The sequence below is a fragment of the Diceros bicornis genome, chromosome 32 (genome assembly GCF_020826845.1).
Source record: "Diceros bicornis minor isolate mBicDic1 chromosome 32, mDicBic1.mat.cur, whole genome shotgun sequence".
NCBI classification, from domain to species: Eukaryota; Metazoa; Chordata; class Mammalia; order Perissodactyla; family Rhinocerotidae; genus Diceros; species Diceros bicornis.
The window spans coordinates 30655157-30679038 of record NC_080771.1 but is presented as its reverse complement, the minus strand read 5'-3'; the positions used below and the strand labels follow the sequence as shown (position 1 = coordinate 30679038).

The 23882-nt window shown below is 50.4% G+C and overlaps 1 protein-coding gene across 1 annotated transcript in view; it reads left to right on the top strand.

The window, feature by feature from the left end:
* Positions 1-23882, top strand: part of LOC131396237 (polycystin-1-like protein 2) — a 100219-nt gene that overhangs the window by 44333 nt on the left and 32004 nt on the right. The window contains 11 exon segments of the mRNA XM_058528349.1: positions 1777-1908; positions 3791-3973; positions 5740-5864; positions 6898-7024; positions 7717-7848; positions 10507-10729; positions 11199-11392; positions 16271-16501; positions 18563-18664; positions 21524-21702; positions 23368-23514. Coding sequence (XP_058384332.1) covers positions 1777-1908; positions 3791-3973; positions 5740-5864; positions 6898-7024; positions 7717-7848; positions 10507-10729; positions 11199-11392; positions 16271-16501; positions 18563-18664; positions 21524-21702; positions 23368-23514 — 1775 coding nt within the window.

Here is a 23882-nt window from a genome sequence, read left to right as displayed (position 1 = left end):
TCTCTCTCCTCTTGCCCTCTCATCTCCTGCTGAGTGAATCCATTGGCCAGAGGGTCAGGAGCCAGTGACGTCTCCAGGCAGGCAGCCTCTAGGACAGTGACTCCGGATGGAGGGAAGACCTGCAGAGGTCAACATGAGATTATCCATTACCTGACTTGCCTTCCAGAACATTCTGACGAGAGTCCCCTCATGTACTGGCCTATTTTTCCCTCCATCCAAGCCACAGCCTAGATGCACCCTGAGCTGATGGCAGACACACTCAAACTCTGCAGCTTCTGGGAAAGACTGTTGGACAGTTAGACAGAGCAAGTTGTGAGTAGCAGGCCACGCGGCTGAGAAGGCTGCTCATTTCTATCTGTGCTGTCCCAAGTGGTTGCCACCAGCCATGTCTAGCTACTTACATTTAAATGAGTTACAATGAAATAAAGTTAAAAATTCAGTTCTCCAGTTGCACTAGCCACATCTTGAGGGTTTAATAGTCACATGGCCAGTGGCTACTGTATTGGAGAGGGCAGAGTCAGAACATTTCCGCCAATGCGGAAAGTTCTATGGGGCAGGGCTGAAATTATATTCTTAGTTTTTCTCTGTCTCTACCAAAGCCAGCCCCTGGCCAGCCCCTCATTAGGCATCGTGGCTTAGAAAGCATGTTCCCCAGAAGCCGCAGAAGGTCTGGCTTAAGGCAGGAGTTAGGGACCCTTGTAGGTAGAGGGATCCTTGTTCCCATCACTCCAAAGGCACACAGGGACCCAAGCCTGCAACAAGATCTCCATCCACACTGGGCCAACAAAGTAATCCGGTTTCTGAATTTCATGCCATTCTGGTCACAAGTGCCACCCTGAGGCACCATTTGTTTTTAAATAATGCCAGATTTTACAGATCTGATTTGAAGATTTGGAGAAAGCTTGAGACCTCCTGTATTAGTTTCCTCTTGCTGCTGTTACAAATGACCACAAACTTAGTGGCTTAAAACAACACAAATTTATTATCGTGCCGTTCTGGAAGGCAGAAGTCTAATAACGGGTCTCACCGGGCTAAAGTCAGGGTGTGGGCAGGGCTGTGAACTGTCTGGAGGCTTGAGGGGAGAATCCATTGCTTGCTTTCTCCAGCTTCTAGAAGGTGCCTACATTCCTTGCTCCCTCTTCAAAGCCAGCATCTTCAAATTTCTACCCCACTCCCTCCTCCCCCCACTGTCTCCTCCCTTCCCCTCCCTCCCTCCATCCCCCATCCTCTCCCTTTCACCCTCTCCACCACCTCTGCCTCCATCATCACACCTCCTTCTCTGACTCTGACCCTCCTACTTCCCTCTGAGAAAGACTCCTGGGACTGGCCCAGTGGCGTAGCAGTTAAGTGTGCGCACTCTGCTTCGGCGGCCCAGGGTTCATAGGTTCGGATCCTGGGCGTGTGCTGACGCACTGCTTGTCAAGCTATGCTGTGGTGGAAAAAAAAAAGAAGACTCCTGTGACTACATTGGTCCCACCTGTTTAATCCAGGCTACTCTCCCCATCTCAGAATGCTTAACTTAATCAAATATCCAAAGTACCTTCTGCCATGTGGGGTAACATACTGACAGGTTTCAGGGGTTAGAATGTGGGCATTTTTGGGAGGCTATTATTCCGCCCACCACACGTCCTATGAGACAAACAGAGGTCTACAGGCTTTGGAAAACCCCAGACGAGCCTGGTCACTTGCCCTGACCTCAAAGCCTTCTGAAACGTCGTCATCAAGCCACTGGAGTTACATTTCCTCTTCCCCTTTTCCTTCCTCTGTGCTGCCAAGGTCAGAGAGGGTATCCTGGGGTCGCTGACCACGGTCACGGCCACCCTGGGGGACATGCAGAAGGTGCAGGGGCTGGCCGAGGTGCTGAAAGAGGTAACCCACCGCAGTGAGGAGCTCACGCCCGTGGCCCAGGTGAGTAGTTGCCACCCTCTGAGCCAGGCCATGGGACGCGCACCTCCATGGTAGGTGGCTGACAACCCACCCGGCACTGGCCAAAGGTCTCTCAGTCACAGGGCCACCAAGACTTCCGCCATCTTGTTTCCAAGGGTCATGTGTGGGGGTGTCAAGGGAGGGAAGGTGCTCCTCCTGCAGCCATGTCTCACTCTGCTTCTGCTGGCCTGTGTGCTCATCACACACCTCACTCCCCCACCAGCCAGTGAGCACCTCAAGGAAATAACTGAATCTAACTAATCATTGGGTGGTCAAGTGTGTGTCCAGATGCTGCTGCTGACCCGCCCCTGCCCCCCACTTCAGGGCACACCAGCCCGACGTCCAGCTGCCAGCTCCTACCTTTCTTTGTGTGGGGGCCTTCTTTGCCCTCCCCTCCAGAGCCCACTCTGCCTTTCACATGGCAGGTCGGAAGTGCCAGGGGATGGGTGCAGTGCTCAGTGACTAATGGGCTGGGGTACAGATACCCTGGCTCCCCCACCCCTCTTGGTGGATAACTCCCAAGCAGGATTGAGCCCCAGGTAACGGGCTTGATCCACCCCCTGGACAGGCTTCCTGCCCTTCCCAGTCTCATTCTCCTACTCTGCTTCCAGTGTTTCCCTAGATCATCTCCAAATAAATGACTGGCTCTCAAATCCTTGTCTCAGGGCCTGATTCTGGAGAATTTAAATTAAAACACCATGGGCCGGCGCAGTGGTGTAGTGGTTAAATTCACTTGCTCGGCTTTGGAGGCCCAGGGTTCACAGGTTCTGATCCTGGGTGCAGATCTACACACCACTTATCAAGCCATGCTGTGGCAGTGTCCCACATACAAAATAGAGGAAGATTGGCACAAATATTAGCTCAGGGACAGTCTTCATCAAGCAAAAAGAGGAAGATTGGCAATGGATGTTAGCTCAGGGCCAGTCTTCCTCATGAAAAAAAGATTAAAACCCCATGTTCCCAGCATTAGGTAGCCAAGAGTTAAAAAAGAAGCCATAGGACAGTAAAGGGGAGAGTGATCTTGGCTCTGCCCCACCCATTCTGTCAGGAGGTTGTCCCCCTCACATTCTCTGGCCTGAACCCGGCACTGCTGGCCTTTATTTCTGGGGACCTGATGCTGTTAATATCACACTTCCCATTTACACACCCATTTGTTCATGCATCCATTCTCTGTGCATACATCTATACACGTGCTTACATACTTCTGTCTCTCTACTCTTTCATTCATTTATCCCTGCATTAATTTAGTCATTCATTCAACAAATGCTTCCTGAATGCCTAGTATTGCAACTTGTTGAGAATTCAGCAGCAAATCACACAGACATGGCCTCTGCCCTCATGGCACTTTCAGAACACCAGGGCAGCGAGACGCTAAACAAGTAATTTCACAAATATATATATAATTGCAAAATTGGAATAAATGCTATGTCCATCCATCCATCCACCCACCATCCATCACCCACCCACCCGTCCTTCCGTCCATCATCCATCCATCCATCCATCCATAACCGTCCATCCATCCATCCTTCCATCATCCATCCATCCACCCCCCGACCCTCAAGTCAGTGAATGTTTACTGAATGCATACAATGTGTTAGGCATTGTGCAAGCCACTCTGGGAAAGATTCAGAGATGGACTAGGCGACTCTCCTGAAGGAACTTAGTGCATTGTAGGGCAGGAAATACCTGGTCTCATGTCCACGATATAGGCAGCTTGTGTGATGGTCCTGGCTCAGATCCTCCCTAGTTTGTGTCCCCACTTTTCTCCCCTTCAACGTAGCCCTTTTCCCTTGAATGGCACGGGGGATGGTCCGTCCCAGGCAGGGGCTCATGCTGTTTTTCCTTCTCCTTTGGGCGAGCGCAGCGAGAGGCCAGCTGGGCTTTGCAGCATGCCAGTGAGGCCCTGTTGGCAGTGAGTGCCAAGGCCCATCCTGACGACCAGAGGCGCCAGACGGCCACCAGAGACCTGTTTCAGGCTGTGGGCAGCGTGCTGGAAGCTTCTCTGAGGGACAGACCAGAAGAGCCAGCAGAGGCCAACGGTAGCCAGGTCAGTGTCCCAGCCCAGGTCCAGACCTCCCAGCCACTGCACGGCCAGCTCACACCAGCATTTCTAGGTGGATCTTTCTCCACATCTTGCAGATGAGGAAACTGAGGCACAGAGGTTAAAGTCCTTTCTAGGGAGCTGGAAGAAAATTTCCAGAGACCGGAGCTTCTGGCAGGCAGTGTGGCGTAGCAGGCTGAGGGAGAGCTCTGGAAGGAGGCAGCCTGAGTTGGAATCCTGCTTCTGTCGCTGACAAGCCTGTGACTTGGGCAAGTTACGTGACTTCCCGCAGCCTCAGGTCCTCGTCTGTAGTAGAGGAGCTCTGCCTCGTCCCAGATATGCAGCCGACTGGAGAGAGTGTGTGTCCGCCCTGCAAGTTTGGAGTAAACTCATTTAGCCAAGAACACGGAATGTTCTTAGAAGAGAGGCATCCCCAGAGTAAGAACAGATGCAGCACAGCCTCATGCGGCCCCCGGCACCCTGGTGGGGCGTGAGGGGCACGGCCTTCTGAGACACCACCATGACTGAGTCACAAAACCCATTTCTTGCTGTTCCACAGCCCTTTACTGTGTGGGGCCTTCACCTCCATTCAGGAAGAAGTCACACACACACACACACACACACACACAGACGGACACACACAGTCACATTCTCACACATGGCCACACATTTACACAGATATACTCAAACACTTATGCCCACATGCTCACACACACCCACAGACACAAACACTCACATACACATTCAATCACACAAATACACTCATACTCTCACACACACACTCATTTATAGGCACCCACTTATACTCTCACACATACTCTTAAGCACACACTCTTGCACACACTCACAGATGCACATTTACACCATCTTCACACACAGCCACACATTCACACACATTCACAAACACGCAGACTCTCACATATGGTTGCAGTCAGACAAAATCACATACACACACTCACTTATGCTCACTTATACCACCCATACCTCAAACTCACACTCACATTCACTCAGACACACCTTCACACAGTCACACACACACACACTCGAATACTTATATTCACACACAGTCACCCTGAAACACACACACTCTCTCTCTCACACACACACACACACACACACACACACACACACACACACACAATCTGTGCCCTAATAGGAACTCTGCAAACATCCAGCCCTTCCTGGGTCATCACGCCAACCTTGGCTTCAGCGAGGCCACATCTTCGGCTAGGGATTTGGGTGGAGTTGGGAGCAGAGGTTGAGCCTGGGTGGTCTTGTGAAATGGCTGTGCCTGTGGCTTTCCATTTCCCTACAAATAAGACCTGGGCTGTGGGTGGATGTCCAAGTCAAGTGGAGCAGCGCAGAGAGGCGCATAGTGTGACGGTTCAGCGCACAGTCTCAGGGGCCAGACGCCTTGCCAGCTTACTGTGAGCCCCAGCGCTTCCCCTTATCAATGTGTGACCTCCACAAGTCACTTATCCTCTCTGTGCCTTTGTTTCCCCATCTGCTATGGGGATAGTAAAAGCTCCCGCGTCACGGAGTTGTCTGAGGACGGGAAGGGTTCGCCTAGTCAAGTACTGGGATCTTGCTAAGTGCTCACCCTTCGTTCTCTCCAGTGCCTGACACTCAGCAAATGGCGTCCCATCACCGTCTCTGCCTCGCTCCTCTGCCCTCTCCCAGTCCCTGCTGAAGGTCCCACCCCAGCCTGGTGACAGTAACAAAGGTGGTGTACGGAGACGGGTAGTAGCCATATCCCCTGCTTCCTTTTCCAGACGGCCACGGTGCCCCAGCTGCTGGGAGCTGTGGAGCGCGTGCAGGATGCCCTCCTGCTGGGGAGACTGCCCGGGGGCCTTCCAGCCACCATGGCCACGCCCTCCGTTTCCGTGTACACAAACAGGTACCAGCGGTACTGTGGGTCCCCAAGAAAGCTCGTCCCCTGACCTGGCTCATTCCACACCCACATCCCAAGACCCTGTGACAGGCTAGGAAGCCAGCCCTGGGGTAGGAGAAATGATGGGACCTGGAAGTGGGAAGGCCTTTCCCCTGAGAGAAGGTCCCCGTGTTGGGTAGTTGTACAGCACCGGAAAGGAGGCGGTGAGCGCCACGCCCAGTGTTAGAGCCACCCACGAGTGCTAAGAGCTGGTCATGTTGGAGCTATGCAGGCAAGGGGCTGAATGAGGGGGGCCTGCCCACTTTTGACCTCACCGGGGCATGTCTGGGCACGCCCACTGCGTGGACCCGCGGGGATTCCAGGTGCACCTCCTTTAGGAGTTGCTCCGTGGAGTGCCTGTCGCTCACTGAGCCCTCAGTCCCTGGGGATGCCCTCCCCCTTCCCTTCCTCCAGCTGACCAGCAGGTGCTGGACCACACTGCAGGCACCACTGGGGCCCTGACCCAACACCCTTCCTTGGTCCCTCGTGCCAGGGCTGCCTTCATGGGTCACAGGGGCAGTTTCCCAAAGCAGCAGCCTGATCAGAGCTGGATCTGAAACCAGGACTCCAGTCTAATCAGAGAGAACAAGGTCAAAGGCCAGAAAAGATGGGGCTGGAAGCCCATGACATTGAAGATCAGGTAGGTAGGGGAGATAAGCCTGGAGAAATTCTACATCAAAGCTCATTTATTCACTCAACACATTATATATTGACCACCATTGTGTCCCAGGCACTATTCTGGGCACTGGGGTGTAGCAGGAAACCAAAGTGGCAAAGGCCCTGGACTCACAGAGCCTCCAGCCCAGTGTAGGGCGCGTGCACTGCCTTTTATGCTGCTCCAACTGACACAAATAGGCAGACCATCTAGGAGATTGGAAATAGAGCCGCCCACTCTAGTGGTAACCCGGGGCTCCCTGTAGGACAAGAGGTGTGTGGATCTTCCTCTGACACTGACTTTCTCCTCTCTCCCCTGGTGCCTCTGTTCTCACCTTGTGGCCAGAATGCAGCCCCGGAGTTGGCGAGGCTCCTCTGTGCATACTGCTGCTGCTAGCTCTGTGACCTTCACCCTGCCTGCTGCCTCCTCCCTTGGCTCCACGGGAGACGGTCAGGAGCCCGTGGACATAAGGGTAACAACAGAAACAACGTCCTTGGGAACAGCCCTTTACAGTTTGCAAAGCACTTTCTCATGCATTGGCTCATTTATGTTGGTAACAGCCCTGTCAATTACCCAGTCTTATTATGCCCATTTTACAGATGAGGTTCAGTGGCTTGCCCAAGGCCACAAGCAAAGTGGCAGAGCTGGGATTCAGACCTAGGCCTTCTGACTCCCAAATCTATCTTCTGTCCATTGTGTTGTGGAATTTCTCCAGCAGCCATGGTTCAATTAGTCATTGGAAATGAAGCTCTTCAGACTTTGCTCCATAACTAGGAAATGACAAACCCAGGGCTCTGTTCCATTCTCAAGTTAGGGCACATCTGACTTTGTTTCTTGAGCTCCAACAAAAATAGACAAACATATTTCTCTTAGACACTTGTTGGCTTTGCCAGGAAGAAAGGCTTGGGTTGTTTTATAGCCCAGTAACTGCTCAGCTGTAGCAAGTCTGAATCAGTTCTCTAGGTCCAGCTCTCTGAGGCCATAGCCCAGAAGGGCAGACACACACCAGGAAAACCAGCAGCAGCTAAAGGTGGGGTCCTCATTTACCCCATAGGGCAAGGGCTGTGTGTCCATCCCATCTTAGGAAACTCATCATCCACACAGGGACCTAATCACTTTCCAGCCTTCAGGGATCTTGGCTAACACTCCTGTTCTTGGTTTCAGATGATGAGTTTCCCAAAGAGCCCCTTCCCAGCCCAAAGTCACTTTGATGTCAGCGGAACTGTTTGTGGCCTCTCTCTGACCAGCACTAGTGGACAGCTCATACCCGTGAAGAATCTGTCAGAGAATATTGAGGTAGAAGTTGGGGGTGCTGTCAGAAGTTACCTGGTTGGTTCCAAAAGTTGGTTCATTGTGAAAAAAAATGATTAAAGAGGAGAATGATTAAAAATGATCCTTATCATACCTTAAACATTACATTTAACTTAAAACCATAAATGTATATCATTGTCAATCTTTAGGTGTACAACCAAAAAGTTTCTTTAAATCTGTTGATTGGAATTTTAATCATCTTCATTACATAACCATCCCCATAAAAAACCCCTAACATGTCCAGTTAGATTTTCATTAAGCAAAAATGTAAGCACACCATGGTACAACACGAGTTCAGATTCTTTCGAGATTTTAATGATTTTTTTTCTAATCTTCTACAGTTTTCTCATCAATGGCTAATTCAACAATAATTTTTAGCAACTCGTCTTTATTGAGTCTTCTCAAAGCATTCAACTTGAGTTTTTATGTAAATAATTCTTTCTTTTCCCACTCCTACTTTGTCACTTGATCTCATTCCATGAAATACATCATTAAAATTGACCTTTACAATCATAAGTAAAACGGACATAAGCAGGTTTGGGATCAAACACAACTGCCTCTCGGTGAGCAGACGACTCCACTGGCAGGAGAGAGCTGCTAGGGTTACTCTAGGTCATAGGTTGGGTTCTCTGGAAGCAGGTGCTGGGAAAGATGTTTGTTAGGGATCAACACCTATGAAGAGTGAGGAAAGAAAGCAGGATGGGGCAGGAGGAGGAGTCAGACTGCAATCCAGACCTTACACACCTCAGCAGACCCAGAGGGGAGCTCTGCAGCAGGTATCAGCCATCAAGCTTGTATTAATCATGTTTGTGATTGTCTATATTTTGATATCTTAAAAATCTTGCTGGCTGGGGAGAGACTGCCCCTCCCAGGGCCAGCCTATTCTTAGAGACAGCCAAGTGCTCTGCCAGGGCATGCCTTTCATACGCAAACCAACCAATCCCAAGTCCATATCCCCACCACCCCCTGTATCTGACTCTCACACACCAAGCCAGCATTTCCCCTGCCTGGAATCATCCCAGGGCCAGGTACCCACCAACTAGAGACCACCCCTATAGCCAAAGCCTGCCGGAATTATTCAGACTGGCTAAGCGGTTTACTCTGCCCTGGCCTGCCTTGCCTTTGGAAACCCTAGTAAAGGGTTTAGGCTTTCCCCTGCACCTGCTCCTGCCGTCCGACCAGGTGCTTCCCCTGTGGCCCTGTGTGGCACGGTGGTCCCCTCCTCTCGGGAAACGTAAGTAATAAATTCTTCTTTCAGTGACATTGACCTCTCCACGTCCTCACTCACTCACTCTATAAATGAAAATCCCAGGGTACGAATGAGACGAGAGTGTCCTGCAGCAGGCTAAAATGTCTGGCTGTCTACAACCTCCTCACTCAGTCACGGGACGCAGGTGGCCCTGGGAAGGGAGTGCCTTCAGGCGAGGCGAGTCTCTGCGGCCAGGGCAGACCCTGAAGGAGCTGAGAGCTGGAGCCTGTCTGCTGACCACACTCTCGTGACCGGGCAGCAGGTCCTTCTTGGAAGGGGGAGCTGGGTGGCACATCCCCGAGTCTACTGGAGAGGCCCACCAGGAGTAAATAAACAGTGCACAGTGGGCATCGATCAGTCTGTTTTAGAAAGAGAATGGAGAGCATCAGTTAATCTGGAGAGCTGATTAAATGGAGAGTGGTTATGAGAACTTGTATTGTCAGAGTAATGACAGTGACTAATTGTTGAGTGTTATTGTGTATCTGACACTTGGCTAAGCGTTTTGCATGCGATATCACTTGTAATGCTCTCAATGAGTCTATATGGTCTATTGATGACAAGAAACTGAGGCTCAAAGTAGTTTGTTAGTTGGCTGGAGGTCCTGGAACTAATATAAGGCAGACCCAAGATCCAAACAGAGGTCTCTCTGCCGCTGGTGCCTGTGCTCCTAACTTACACTTACTTGCTCGACACTTTCATCAACGCCACCGAGAGTTCACATGGCATCTTTACACAGATTAGAAAAAATCTCCTTTCTGTGCAGATGCAGCTGTGAGCCGGGGTGCACAGCTTGATAAATGTGATAAGCTGAATAAACACCCCCAAGATGTCCATGTCTTCATCACTGAGCTTGGGAATGTCACCTGACATGGCAAAAGGGACTGTGCAGATGTGATTAAGTTAAGGATCTTGAGAGAGATGAGCCTGGATGATCTGGGTGAGCCCAATGTCATCACGAGGTCCTTATAAGAGGGAGGGAGAGGGAGAGCCGACTCCAGAAGAGGAAAAGGCGATTTCACGACAGAAGCAAGAGGTCAGGGTGATGTGAGGAGGGCCACGAGCCAAGGGATGCAGGCGGCCTCCAGAAGCTGGAAAAGGCAAAGAAGTAGATTGTCCCCTAGAGCCTCCTGAAGGAACCCGCCCTGCCGACTTGAGCCCTGTGAAACTGATTTTGGACTTCTGGCCTCCAGAGCTATAAGACAACAAATCTGTGTTGTTGTAAGCCACCCAGTGTGTGGTCATTTGTTACAGCAGCCCCGGGAGCCTCACAGAATGAGCACAGCATGGATTTCAGCTTCCCAGGGGCTCACCCTGCCCAGCTCTGTACAGCAGCCCTGACGCCCACTGGCATTCCCATCCTGGCACGCCCTTGATTCGACTGTTTCTGATGACAGATCCTGCTTCCTCGGCTCTCAGAAGGGCACAGCGAGCCGACCGTGTTGAACCTGACCAGTCCCGAGGCAGTGTGGGTGAATCTGACTTCAGCGGGGGCGGCTTTGGGGATCCAGCTGCACTGGAGACCTGACATCCCACTCATACTGAGCCTGGGCTATGGCTACCACCCCAACAAGACCAGCTACGACGCCAAAACTCACCTCCCGCCAGTGGCTGCTCCAGGTAGTCCCGTCACCGGGCCAGCATCTTGAGCGGCTTCCTGGGATGGGTGTCGGGGAGCGACCAGCTTAAAACTTGAGAATCAGAAGCCATAGGGAAAAAGAAAAAAAAAACACTTGCTACATTCAGTGGTTATTTTTGTTGTTGTTGTTGGTATTATTATAATTCGGCAGCTTTAGGTGAGCACTTACTATATGCCCTAAAGAAGCTGACAAGCACTTGCAGACTTGACCTCATTGCAGTCCTCATGACAACCCTCGAGGGCGGGGACTATTGAAATCTCCACTTTCCACATTAGAGCAGAGAGGTTAAGTAACCGGTCCAAAGTCACACAGCCAAGAAGGGACAGAGTCCGAAGGGATGGACCATCAGGGTCGGCTTCCCTGTCAAGTGACCTCGGTCCCCCTCCCCCATGATGTTAGCTCCAGTCTCCACGGGGCTTCAGGCTGACCCAGAGCCCCCTTTCATGCAGATGGGCTGTCCACATGGATCCTGAACCCAGAGGACTTGCATTTTGGAGAAGGTGTCTACTATCTGACTGTGATCCCCGAGTCTGACCTGGCGCTGACCCCCGGCAGAGACCTCACAGTTGGCATCACCACCTTCCTGTCCCACTGTGTGTTCTTGGATGAGGTCCAGGGGACTTGGGACAACTCCGGGTGCCAGGTAAGGAGAGGGAAGTGAAGAAGACAGAGCAGCTTGGTTGGGTGTGTCTGGCTCATTTAGGGTCCCCTTTCAGTGCCTCTGGTGTATCATCTTGGGCCCCTCCACGGGGCCTTTGCATATGCTGTTCCCTGTGCCGGGAATGCCCTTCCTCCCCAGTCTAGTTAACTCCTCCTTCAGATCCCACCCCAAGTGTCACCTCCAGAACTGCTCTTACCCCTCTGGCTAGGTCAGATTTCCTACTGAAAACTCGCAGAGCACAGAGGCCCGCCTCCTCCACAGCACTAAGCGGAGTGGTCATTTACATTTACTTAGGAGATCATTGCAAGATGTCTGTTCCGTCTGTGCTGGGGGCCACGTGAGACAGGAACAGTGTGCTCAGCTCAGCATTGAGAACCTTGAACGAAGGGACAAGTGACTGGGAAGCCCTGCTGAATCTGGGTCACTGAGGGAGGCCAGGGTGTCATTTCCAAGGAACCGAACTCATAGCCAAGTCCTTTACTCTGTGCCAGGTGCTGTGTTCCATGCTTTACTTGTATTATCTCTTCAAATCTTCACTACAACCCTCTAAGACAGTTGGTATTCACAGTTTACAGGTGGTAAAACAAAGGCTCAGGAAACTCAACTAACTTACCCGAAATCCCTCACCTAGTAGATGGAACAGCTGGGTCTCAATCCCAGGTCTGTCTGTCTCCAGAGCACAAGCCTTAAGTGACATGTGGGACTGCTTCCCCAGTGCCCAGCCCAGTCTCACCGAGTCCCTGGAAGCACGTGGCTCTGTTAATTGCAATTGAATCCCAGTCTCAGGTCAGCTCAGCTCTGCCCCCAAGGAGCCAAGGCCCGTGACAGTGTCCTGGTAGCAGATGTTGGCTTTGAGACCATCAGAAGCCATCTCTGGGGTGTCAGTGTCCCCTTCCCTCTCCCTGCCTTTGCATACACTGTTCTCTCCCCTGAATGACCGTCTTACCCACCGTGCCTGGAAAACTCCTATTCACTCTTCCATCTCCCAGTCCAATGCCACCTTCTTGGGAGCCTTCCAGACGTCTGGAGTCTCCCTCTGTTGGACTTCCACGGCACTTCATACCCTCACCAAGAACAGCAACCTTCACATCTAGTGGAAATTTATCACACACCTGTCTCCATCTACTAGACCATAAATACCTTCTTCCATTTAATCTACAAATAGTCACCATGTGGTGGGGACACAATGGGGAGAAAAACCAGTGAGCTTCCAGTCTGGCACAGGACACAGACAAGAAGCAAATGGCACACCCATGTCAAATGACAACAGTCATAAGTAGTGTAAGACGCCACGTCCCAACAGAGCCACAGAAGGGGACTCGGAGCTGAGCTCCTTCCAGGTGTGTTTCTGCTGCAGCTCCAGCCTCCTTGTCAACTCCCCCGCCCTGGCTTCTGGCTGCCACACGTAGGGAGTTCCCCAAAGCGCCAGGAAGAGACAAGGGTGCGTTGAGATGTCCAAGAGATGGCGGGTTCCCCATGCTCGCAGCACAGGCCTTTGTACCTCATGAACAGGACCCCAGGTGTGTTGTGACCTTCTAGAGTCCTCGCTCCCAGAAGCTGTCTGGTCCTCACGTTGCTGGCGCAGAAAGCCCCCTGCAGGCTGCCCTCAGAGGCCTGAGGCTCAGAAAGCAGGATGGTGTAGGGGCTGGCAGCATGGGCTCTGCCAGCTGACAGACTTGGGTCTAATCCTACTTTATCAATACTAGCAAAGTGACCTTGGACGAGTCACTCTGCCGCTCTGAGCTTTCTCATCTGAAAACAGGGATAAAGGATGGCTACCACTTACAGTTGGGGTGGGACCTAGATGAGATGAGGGGTATAAAGTGGCTAGTGTGGTGCCTGGCACATAGTGAGCACTCCACAGAGTAAAGTGATTGCTATGTTAGACAATCTGAGCATAGAGAAGACAGAACTGGGTATGAAGTGGGAATCAAGGAAACAACGAACACGGGATGCAGCATGGTGGTTGGGTGGGGGAAGCGTGGGGACAGATTGCAGGAGGACCACTTAGCTACATGTAAGTCATTGGAAAGTGCCTAGATTTGAGTAGGGTTGTGGGTTCTCAGGTGCTTATTATGTTATTAAAAATATACACCTACTAGTGCCTATATACATGAATGTGGGATGTACAAAGGTCATATGTGGGAATGTGTCATAGACCCCAAATTATATTAATCCAATATTGCATACTTGGTGCTTATTATAGATACAGATGTAAGTACAGATATAGGTACAGATAGAGATATAGAGAGATCATTTAGGAGCCATAAATAAGTAAATAGGATCATTGTGTTTGGATGAATTCTCTAAATAGCTAAAAAAGTTCCAAATCTATGGACTGCAGACCTTATCCAGGGGTAAAAGCAGAATTATTGCAGGGGGTCTGAGAACCTGTATTCTTGGTTATCTATTTTCTCAAACGATACTAAAAGGGCAACTACCATCGTAAGGGGGTGCACAGATTAATTTCCCATGTTCAAAGACTCCCTCGTGCTGGAAAAGGTTGGGAAAGGCACTGCCCTCCAGGCCTTTGTGAAAACTCAGGAGGGCAGAGATGTCAGGCACAAATCAAGTCTGGTCCCTGGGCTCCAGCGCTGAGATGGTCGTGTCACTGGCACCTGCATGGGTTCCTTCTCTGAAACCAACCCCTCCCCTTCTGGGTGTGCCGGGTGTTCACGTAAGGCCCACAGCTGTGTGCCAAACGCTGACCAGGGTTGGGAAACTGAGAAAAACAACAGTGCAAACCCGGAACAAAGACCCACGTGAAATCCTTAATGAACAGTGGGCGCCACGCCCTTGTGGAGGGCTCGGCCTTTGCTGGGTGGCTCATTAAGGGAAAGAAACACGAGTTACCTTCTGGGGCACGTTTGGGCTGCGGCAGATTCTTCCTCACCAGGTGTTGAGCAGTGAATTTTCTGCACGCCAGCATTTTCTGCTCCCTCCCACCTTACCACCTCGTGGTGGACCTTGGAATGAAAAGGTTGTGCTGGGTTGTGGGGCTGAATTAAATCTTCTTTACCCACCAAGTGGCCCTGAGGGGTGATCGCAAGCTGGCTGAGGGCTTTAGGGAAGGCCTGCCCCTAAGTTCAGAGTATGAATGAAGAGCACGGATGGGTTCCCTGCCCTGGCCCATTCCTGTCTCCTCCCCACCAATCTCACTGTCCTACACCACGGGGGACCGTGTGCTCAAGCTCCATCCGTATGCCCCACCCCCATAGCCACATCTTGCCATCCTCGGCCCAGGGGTGAGCACATCAGTGGCCAGTCCACCACAGAAGGATGATCCTTAGGAATAGGTCCGTTCAGGCCTTGGAAGCAGGGAATTCCAGGTCCAGGTACCCAAACCACAGTCTAGAAATGAGGCGGGGGTGGGCCCGTGGCCGGGAGTAGGGTAAGGCAAGTGAGCCATCTAGAGTGCAAAATTTAAGGAGAGGCTCATTATCAGGGTCACCTAGAGCCCGCCCTAGTCCTGGGTGGTATGTGCTGCAGTGGGCACATCCCAGTGGCCCCCTGACTCCTCATCCTGTGCAGAAGGGCGCAGTATGAGGACAGCTAGAGTGGGACTCTTCAAAGCATGAGCCCAGGACAGGGGCCACAGGGGCCTAGATCTGAGGGGATAAAATTTAGGGAATACTTTCCTGGTGCTGAGACACCGGCTTGGGATTTAAACATTTGTCCTTCTCTTTTCTTCTCATGGTTCTCCCAGTCTCAGTCTTTTTTTTTTGCTCTTCAGTGTAAGAGGACCAACTGTCCCAGCTTGGCCAGGATTGAGGGGGCTCCCAGGACTCAGGACTTTCAGTTTTAAAGCAGGAAAGTCCTGGGGCCGGCCCCGTGGCTTAGTGGTTAAGTGCGCGCGCTCCACTACTGGCGACCCTGGTTGGGATCCCGGGCGCGCACCGACGCACAGCTTCTCTGGCCATGCTGAGGCCGCGTCCCACATATAGCAACTAGAAGGATGTGCAACTATGACATACAACTATCTACTGGGGCTTTGGGGAAAAAAAGGAGGAGGATTGGCAATAGATGTTAGCTCAGAGCCAGTCTTCCTCAGCAAAAAGAGGAGGATTAGCATGGATGTTAGCTCAGGGCTGATCTTCCTCACAAAAAAAATAAATAAATAAAGTAGGAAAGTCCCTGCAAAAATGAGATGAGTTGGGGGCTGTCCCGGTGGCGCAGCAGTTAAGTGCGTGCGCTCCACTTCGGTGGCCCAGGGTTCACAGGCCCGGATCCCGGGCGCGCTCCTACACACCCATGTGGTGGTGTCCCATATAAAGTAGAGGAAGATGGGCACGGATGTTAGCCCAGGGCCAATCTTCCTCAGCAAAAAAAAAGGAGGATTGGCAACGGATGTTAGCTCAGGGCTAACCTTCCTCACAAAAAAAAAAAAAAAAATGAGATGAGTTGGTCACCAGGAGGTCCTCTCAGCACCTAGCCCATTGCCTGGCCTAGAATTAGCACTCAGAAATATCTGTCCAATGAATGAGCATCAGGTGGGAGAATGTACTGGAATGATGCATGCCAAAGTTGTGATAATGGCTGCTCATGGAGGGTGGGGGACAGAGGAGTCTTCAACGTTACCCACAATACTTCTTAAAAAAGACAAAGCAAACTGACAAGATGGACAATTGCCCATTGAGCATAATGGGTGCAAAGATGCTTGTTATAGATAATATTCTCTGCATTTTAAAATTAATTTTTAGTGAAATAAAAAAGCCCAAGGGGAATCCTGAAGCTGCTGTCCCAGCAGCCTTCCCAGCCCCTCCCCAGGACAGTGTCCACCCCGCATTGTTCTCCTCCTTTGGGGCTCGAGCCAGCCAGGGATGGGCTCACATTTCCACCAAGGCCTCTTTGGGGTTGCAGGTGGGGCCACGGACCACCCTCTTCCAGACACACTGCCTCTGCAACCACCTCACCTTCTTTGGAAGCACGTTCCTGGTGATGCCTAATGCTATCGATGTCCACCAGACCGCAGAGCTCTTTGCCACCTTTGAGGACAACCCTATGGTCGTGACCACCGTGGGCTGCCTCTGCATAGTCTATGTGCTGGTGGTGATCTGGGCAAGGAGGAAGGACGCTCAGGATCAGGCTAAGGTGAGGTTGCATGGTCCCCGGGGATGGGAGGAACTCCGGGAAATGGAGCCCAGGTGGGGAGCAGAGAGGCTAGCTACAAATCGAGGCCTTGATCCCTGGGGTCGTCTCACGCAAGCCAGCCCCTCAGCCTCTCTATCCGTAAAATGTCCTTTTTTATCAAATTATCAGGAGGATTATAATACTGAACACTTACGGAGGATTTACTATGTGCCAGCCATTACCCCATTTAATGCTCACAATAGCCGTAAGAGGAAGGTACTGTTTGAGGGTCCCCAGACCCTCAAGTTCAATGATTTGCTAGGAGGACTCACAGAACTCAGAAAAGCTGTTATACTCATGATTATGGTTTATTACAGTGAAAGGATGCAGATTAGAATCAGCAAAGGGAAGGGCCCAGGAGATCAGGCAAGAGCTTCCAGGTATAGTCTCCCGGTGGAGTCATACCGACAGACTTGATTGTAGCAATGACGTGTGACAATATGTAAGAAGTATTGCCAACAAGGGAAGCTCGCCTGAGCCTTGGTGTCCAGGGTTTCTTTGGGGGTCAGTCACATACGTATGGCGTGCCCACATGACTGACTTTAGTTACTCAGTCTCCAGTAACACTCCTCTCCTGCCCAAGATCACACTGTTAGCAGAGACTATCTGGTGTGGCCTAAGGCCCCAGGTTTTCAAAGACACTCTTATCATGCAGGGTGTTACAAGGACTTAGAGTTTATCTTTCAGGTGCTGGCCAAGAGTCAGCCCTTTCTTTGGAAAGCACAGGGTTTGGACAACCCAAGCCTGCTGAGTTCACCCTTCACTGCACAGTACCTCTATCATCTTACAGAGGCGGCAACCAAGGATCAGAAAGGACAATTAACTGATCCAAGACCACTTCCCAGGAGCCAGAATTCAAACCCAGATCTATCTGACCGTAAGAAAGGTTTGAGGATAAAAATGGGATCAGACAACAATAAATTGTGCAACAAATTGCCACAAAAAGTTCTGATTGTTTTTCTGATATGTGCACCATGTCTGACACATGGTGAGCCCTCTATAAATATTTGTGAGTGTCTGAGTGAGCACATAAATGAATGCAAGGATGCACTGTCACAAAGCTCTGAAACATTCTCCATTCCCCGCCCTCCCCACACACAGCCACACCTCTCAGGATGTTAAGATGGTATGAAACTTAACAATAGTGCAGCGTTTATACTGCTGTCTGATTCACTCAAGGGATTAAATGTGAATACTTTAAGACTCTCGGCTGCAGGTTGGTTCCCAGCAAGCAGACTCTGAGATGGAGTTGAGCACGCAGGGTGTTTATCAAAGAGTGCCTGGGATCAGCCCCGAGGAAGGGAGGAAAGCAGGCAGGATGAGCAGAGAGAGAAGTTGAGCTGGGATGCAGCCCACTGACAACACAGCTGACCCCTCGGGGAGCTCTGGAGCTGTCCTGAGTTGGGTTGAGATGCCTAGATCTTGTTCAGGCCCAGGCACTGCATCAATCTGCCATTGGATGTTGGCCTCCCCAGGAGGGTGCATGACCTCGACACAGGGGGCTCTTGCATCCCTGAAAACAACACCCTAGGAACTGGGGCAACAAGCCCTCCATTGACAGGAGATCTGGGCAGCTCAAAACAGAGCCTGCTGCAGCCTCCAGCCAACTCTAGCTTGTTTTTTTCTTTTTCTTTTTGCTAAACCCCCTTAATATTCATTCCTTTTAAATTAGAGGCACAATCTGGTTGCCAGTGTTATGAGAAACTGTATATGAAGTTTGCATCATTTACCAGATCAAACGCTGAACATTCTCAGCTTAATACCAAGTTCATTTCCAATTAGACGACTTTGAGTCATATGCAATAATGAACGCATTTAGTTACTTTTTTATTTTAAAAGTTTTGGTTTTTACTTGAAACCCTGCTTTTATACAGAACAGTTCTCACCTGATAGAATGGATAAATAGCATACATAATGTTACTTTCCCCCTTTAATTGTCATGAATGCCCAGCTCACTCTTGGCTGCTGTGTGGTGGATGAACTCACCGAGCACGGCCCTCCTAACGCTGTCCTTCTGTCCAGGTGAAGGTCACAGTGTTGGAGGACAATGATCCTTTTGCCCAGTATCACTACCTGGTGACAGTCTACACCGGACACCGGAGAGGGGCAGCCACTTCCTCAAAGGTACCTGACCACACAAGACCCCTCGGTCAATCAGCACATCCTACCCAGCAAGGCACCAGCCAGTTCATTGTTGCTTTAGCACAGTGGAGTTTGTGTTGTAGGATTTTTTCTCTTTGGGTTTTTGTTTTTTAGAGGAAAGAATCTTTTTTCTCAAAATATCACCCTAAGCCCCAATATTTAAAAAAATAAAGAAGGACTGGGTTAAGGGAGGGTTGGAATCTCGCACTGTGCCGCTGGTCATCCTCCTTATCCTATCAAAGAATAGCTCAGTTAGTTGGTCACCCGCATGCAAACGTGTTCACAGATGAAGAACAGTCAGTAAACTGTTGTCAATGAATAAAGAGAAAACGGAGCTTATAAGAGAGGGGAGAAAGGAACGAAAGAAAAATGTTAGAAAACCATGAGTCTTTGGGGCTGGCCTGGTGGCGCAGCAGTTCAGTTTGTGCACTGAGCTTCAGAGGCCCGGGGTTCGCCAGTTCGGATCCCGGGCGCGCACCTACGCACCGCTCATCAAGCCACGCTGAGGCCGCGTCCCACATACAGCAACTAGAAGGATGTGCAACTATGACATACAACTATCTACTGGGGCTTTGGGGGAAAAAAAGGGAAAAAAGAGGAAGACTGGCCGCAGATGTTAGCTCAGGGCAAACCTTCCTCAAAAAAAAAAAAAAATACAACTTAAAAAAAAAAAGCAAACAATGAGTCTTTAATTACATTTTTTAGGTAAACTGATTGGGTGGCATCTAACTAAGAGGTCAGGCTGAGCCATCTGTCCTAGAGCAGGCTAGCTAGAGGCAGTGAAGAAACTATCTCGATCGTCTGTGGATTCTCAGAAATCCCTGAGCGTCTAGCTGTAGAGCATACAGCAGGTTACCTCTGTAATGTCTCAGCATGCTTAGTTACGTCTGGCCTGTGCCATATCCCTCATCAGAACAGATCATCCCTTGCAGTGGCCTCCAAGGTTCCTTTACCAAAACTGAGGGCTCCATGGAACACAGTTCGAGAACCATTGGCACTGTGTGTATTGTCCTGGAGAAAGATCCATTGTTTTTTAAAAAAGGACACTAGACTTCATCAGAGCAGGACATTTGTCTGTTTACTTTTTACTTTTTAAATCTTATTATTTCTATTTATATATATGTTTTATTTTTTATTTTTAAAATTGTTTTATTTTTTGGGGCCGGCCCGGTGGCGCAAGCGGTTAAGTGCACGCGCTCCGCTGCGGTGGCCCGGGGTTCGCTGGTTCGGATCCTGGGCGCGCACCGACGCACTGCTTGGCAAGCCATGCTGTGGCGGCGTCCCATATAAAGTGGAGGAAGATAGGCACAGATGTTAGCCCAGGGCTGTCTTCCTCAGCAAAAAAAGAGGAGAATTGGCGGATGTTAGCTCAGGGCTGATCTCCTCACAAAAAAAAAAAAAAAAAAAAAAAAAAAAAAAAAAAAAATTGTTTTATTTTTATTTATTGCTATGTCTTAGGTCCTCGACCAGCTGTCTAACACAGAGTAGATGCTCAGTAACTACTTGTTGAATAAATGTAGGAATTGCTTTCATCCATCTAATGAAATATCCATCTCACTTCCGTTTGACACTGAAGAGTTGACCGTAATAGAAAAGAAGCGAAAACCTGTGATCCACAGGCCATTTCTCTTCATGGAGAGTTGTAGTCACATTTCAATTTGATACTGCCTTAGTTTGGGTTCCCCTAGCACAGTGGTTCTCAACTGGGGACGATGTCACCCCCTCGGGACAGTTGGCAATGTTTTGGGTTGTCACAACTTGGGATGGGGGAGATGCTACTGGTATCTAGAAGGCAGAGGCCAGGGATGCTGCTAAACATCCTACAATGCATAGGACAGTCTCTAGAACAAGGAATCATCAGGCCCAGAATGTCTATACTAGAGAAACCCTGCTGTATAAGCAGATTCTGAAACAAGGATTCGAGATTTGATTTGAGAGGGGACCCCAGGACACCCACCCAGTAGGGGAGTGGGAAGCCAGAGAGGGAGGGAAAGGAACCAATAAAGGGTGTATTATCAAACTGTTACCCCTGTGAGCAACTGTAGCCTAATCCCACTGGAGAACTCTGGAAAACAGTATGGAATGTGGGCCTCAAAGTCATCCCAGCTGAGGGCCAAGGGAGCTGGGGTGTTTATCCGCCAATCCCACCAGTCATTGGTGGAGGACAGCTTGCAGGGGCCATTAATTCTCCAGCACCTCCAGCTGCTGCTCTAACAGCCAAAGGAACCCCTGGGAAAGAGATGTAGCTGCCGGCAGTTGGACGTGGGTGCGGGGAGCGCTGCAGTGGTGAGGCTGAGGGACGTCGGCGGAGCATAGGTGGCGTCTGCTGCAGCTGTTTTTGACGCAGGAAATCAGGCATGCCCATCAACGTCACCTGGACAGCTTCAGAAAAACACAGATTCGTGGGCTTTGTCCCCAATATTCTTACTTGGTAGGCGTGGAATTGGGCCTGGGAATATGTATTTTCAGTGTATTGGGCACTCATTCATTCATGGCTCAGTGCCGGGCACTCTGGGAGGCACTGGAAATATAATTGTTAGGGAGGAAACCAGTTCCTGACCTACAGTCCTTAGAAATAAATATATGGGAAGTTTCAAAAGGTCACCAGGAAGCATTTTATGAGTGTAACTCATCTTGAAGACAAAAATGCAGAGAATGTCACCCCAAATCTTCACACAACTGAGAAATAACTCCATGGCAGGCCCACGATGGGAGGAGAGGAGAAGGTGAAAGGGCCCTGCTTCACGGATTTTCATTGGTTTTTGGACACTTTAAATGAAACATGGCCAATGGGGCTCCATCACCACGTGGATATGGCCACTGCTGGCCTCTGGATTTCAGGTGACCATTACCCTCTATGGCCTGGATGGAGAGAGTGAGCCCCACCACCTGTCAGACCCCGACATCCCTGTTTTTGAGCGAGGAGGAGTGGATGTCTTCTTACTCTCTACCCTGTTCCCCCTGGGGGAACTGAGGAGCCTGCGGCTGTGGCATGACAACTCAGGGGACCGGCCCTCCTGGTAAGTCGAGGGTGAGCAAACCACAAGGACCTACTAAGCACCAGGCCCAGGGCTCGGCACTGTGTATTTGCTGCCTTGCTGATCCTCACGAGCCTCTGCAAGACACATAGAATGGATCCCTATTTCACAGATAAGGATACTGAGGGTCAAAGAGGCTCCCAGTCCACAGACCACACAGATTGAATCAGTAGCTAGGAGAAGGACTGGATGTTGCAGCCCGGGGGGTCCAGTGCGAACCCTACCCTTGGTACCCTTTAGCCCCCAATTTCCCCATCTGTAAAATGGGTATAGACGCCTATTGCAAAGACACACCCTGCCCAATAAGAGGAGACCAAGGAGACATTGAGCTGAGTCTCTGGTAGAAGAGGTAAGAACAGCTGCCCCTGTTGAGCACTAAGCTAAGCCTCTCTGTGCCTTTTCTCACTGGACCCTCACAATGACCCTCAGGGACAAGGACTGTTGTCATCCTCCTTTTACAGGTGGGAAAATCTAAGCTCAGGGAAGATAAGTGACTTGCCAAGGTCACATAGCTGGCAAGCTCAGAGCCAAGACTTGTCCCCATTCTGTCCAAGGCCAACACTAGTGACCCAGCCGAGTGGTTTCCAGCCTGACTGCCCATCAGCGGCTGGTAGCTTTAGAAAAACACAACATTTATGTTGCTGCATTTGATTGACCTACAGGATTAAACTTGAATACTTTAAGTGCCATAGGTTGGTTCCCGGGCAGCAGACTTTGAGATGGAGTTGAGCAGGGTGTTCATCAAGGAGTGCCTGTGGTCAGCCCAGGAAGGGAGGGAAGGAGGCAGGATGGGCAGAAGGAGAAGAACTTCAATGTAGCACAACAGTTCCCTGACCCCTCGGGGAGCTCCGGGGCTGCCCCGAGTTGGGTTGAGATGCCCAGGTCTTGATCACACCCTGGCCCTGCACCAATGGGTCATTGGATGTCGGCCTTCCCAGGAGGGTGTGCGACCTCGACAGATACTGCTTTTGCATGCCTGATGGGGCTGTCCTCCCAGAAATGAGAAAATGCATGTCCTCGTTATGCAGTAAATGCTCGATAAAGAGTGGCTATTGATATCTATTCTTATGGGCTGTAAGAGGAATGGCTTACACGGGAAACGGCTGCTACTGGATCTGACATCCCAGCAGAGGCAAGATGATTTTATTACTTCCCCTGGCCTCAAAGACCTAAATCAGATTAGATGACACCCATGAAATCCCGAGTCCAAGATGGATGGTAGGCTCATTCTCTGGGTGGAAGCCCGCAAGAGGATCAGGCTTTGTGTACTTAAGCCTGCGCCTCCGTGAACACACATAACGCAGACAACTTGGCCTTCCTCACTTGTATCTGGACGCTAGCCCTGGGCTTGCTGCCCTGCGTTGGGGTTAATAGTTTCAGAATGCACCCTCTTGCAGCATGTCTGTAAAATGTGGCAGCCTCCAAGAGCTGGCTCTCTACCCCAGCTGAACTCCCCACGTGAGGCCAAATTCACCACCCATTGGGGTATTTTGATCAAGGCACCAAGAACAATGAAGAAAAATACAAAGTCTCTCTTTCCAGGAGCTCTTGTTCTTGCCCTCAAGTCTGCAAAGGTTTTATCTTTTGTGGTGTCCAAAGAAGTCTCGTCCCCCACCTTGTCCTCAGAAGCGTGGGTCCCTTCTCCAGGTACGTGAGCCGGGTGCTGGTGCATGACCTGGCGATGGACCGGAAGTGGTATTTCCTCTGCAACTCGTGGCTGTCCATCGATGTCGGAGACTGCGTCCTCGACAAGGTATTTCCGGTGGCCACAGAGCAGGACAGGAAGCAGTTCAGGTACTTTCCTTTTCTTTTTAAGCAAATGCTCTTTTACTTTGTTCTTTCATCTCTAGGGAAGTTGCACCACAATCCAGTCGCAGCCAAATAAAAGCACATGTCAGCTAGCAGGCCTGGGTAGCTTTGAGTGTGTGACATTAATGACCAATCAGTTTTTCTTGTTGGGAATGAGGGGCCCTGGAGGGACATGGACCCTCTAAGACATAATTACCTTCAAGGTGGTGAAAATAGTTGGAACAGTCATCCACATTTCCCCAGCAAAATCACAGAATAGTATTTTTTATCTGATTTGAACGGCAGTTCACTATCTGGCCATCGGGGCTGCTGCTTCATGTAGTTTTATCCCAGGTGCATCTTTCAACATGTGT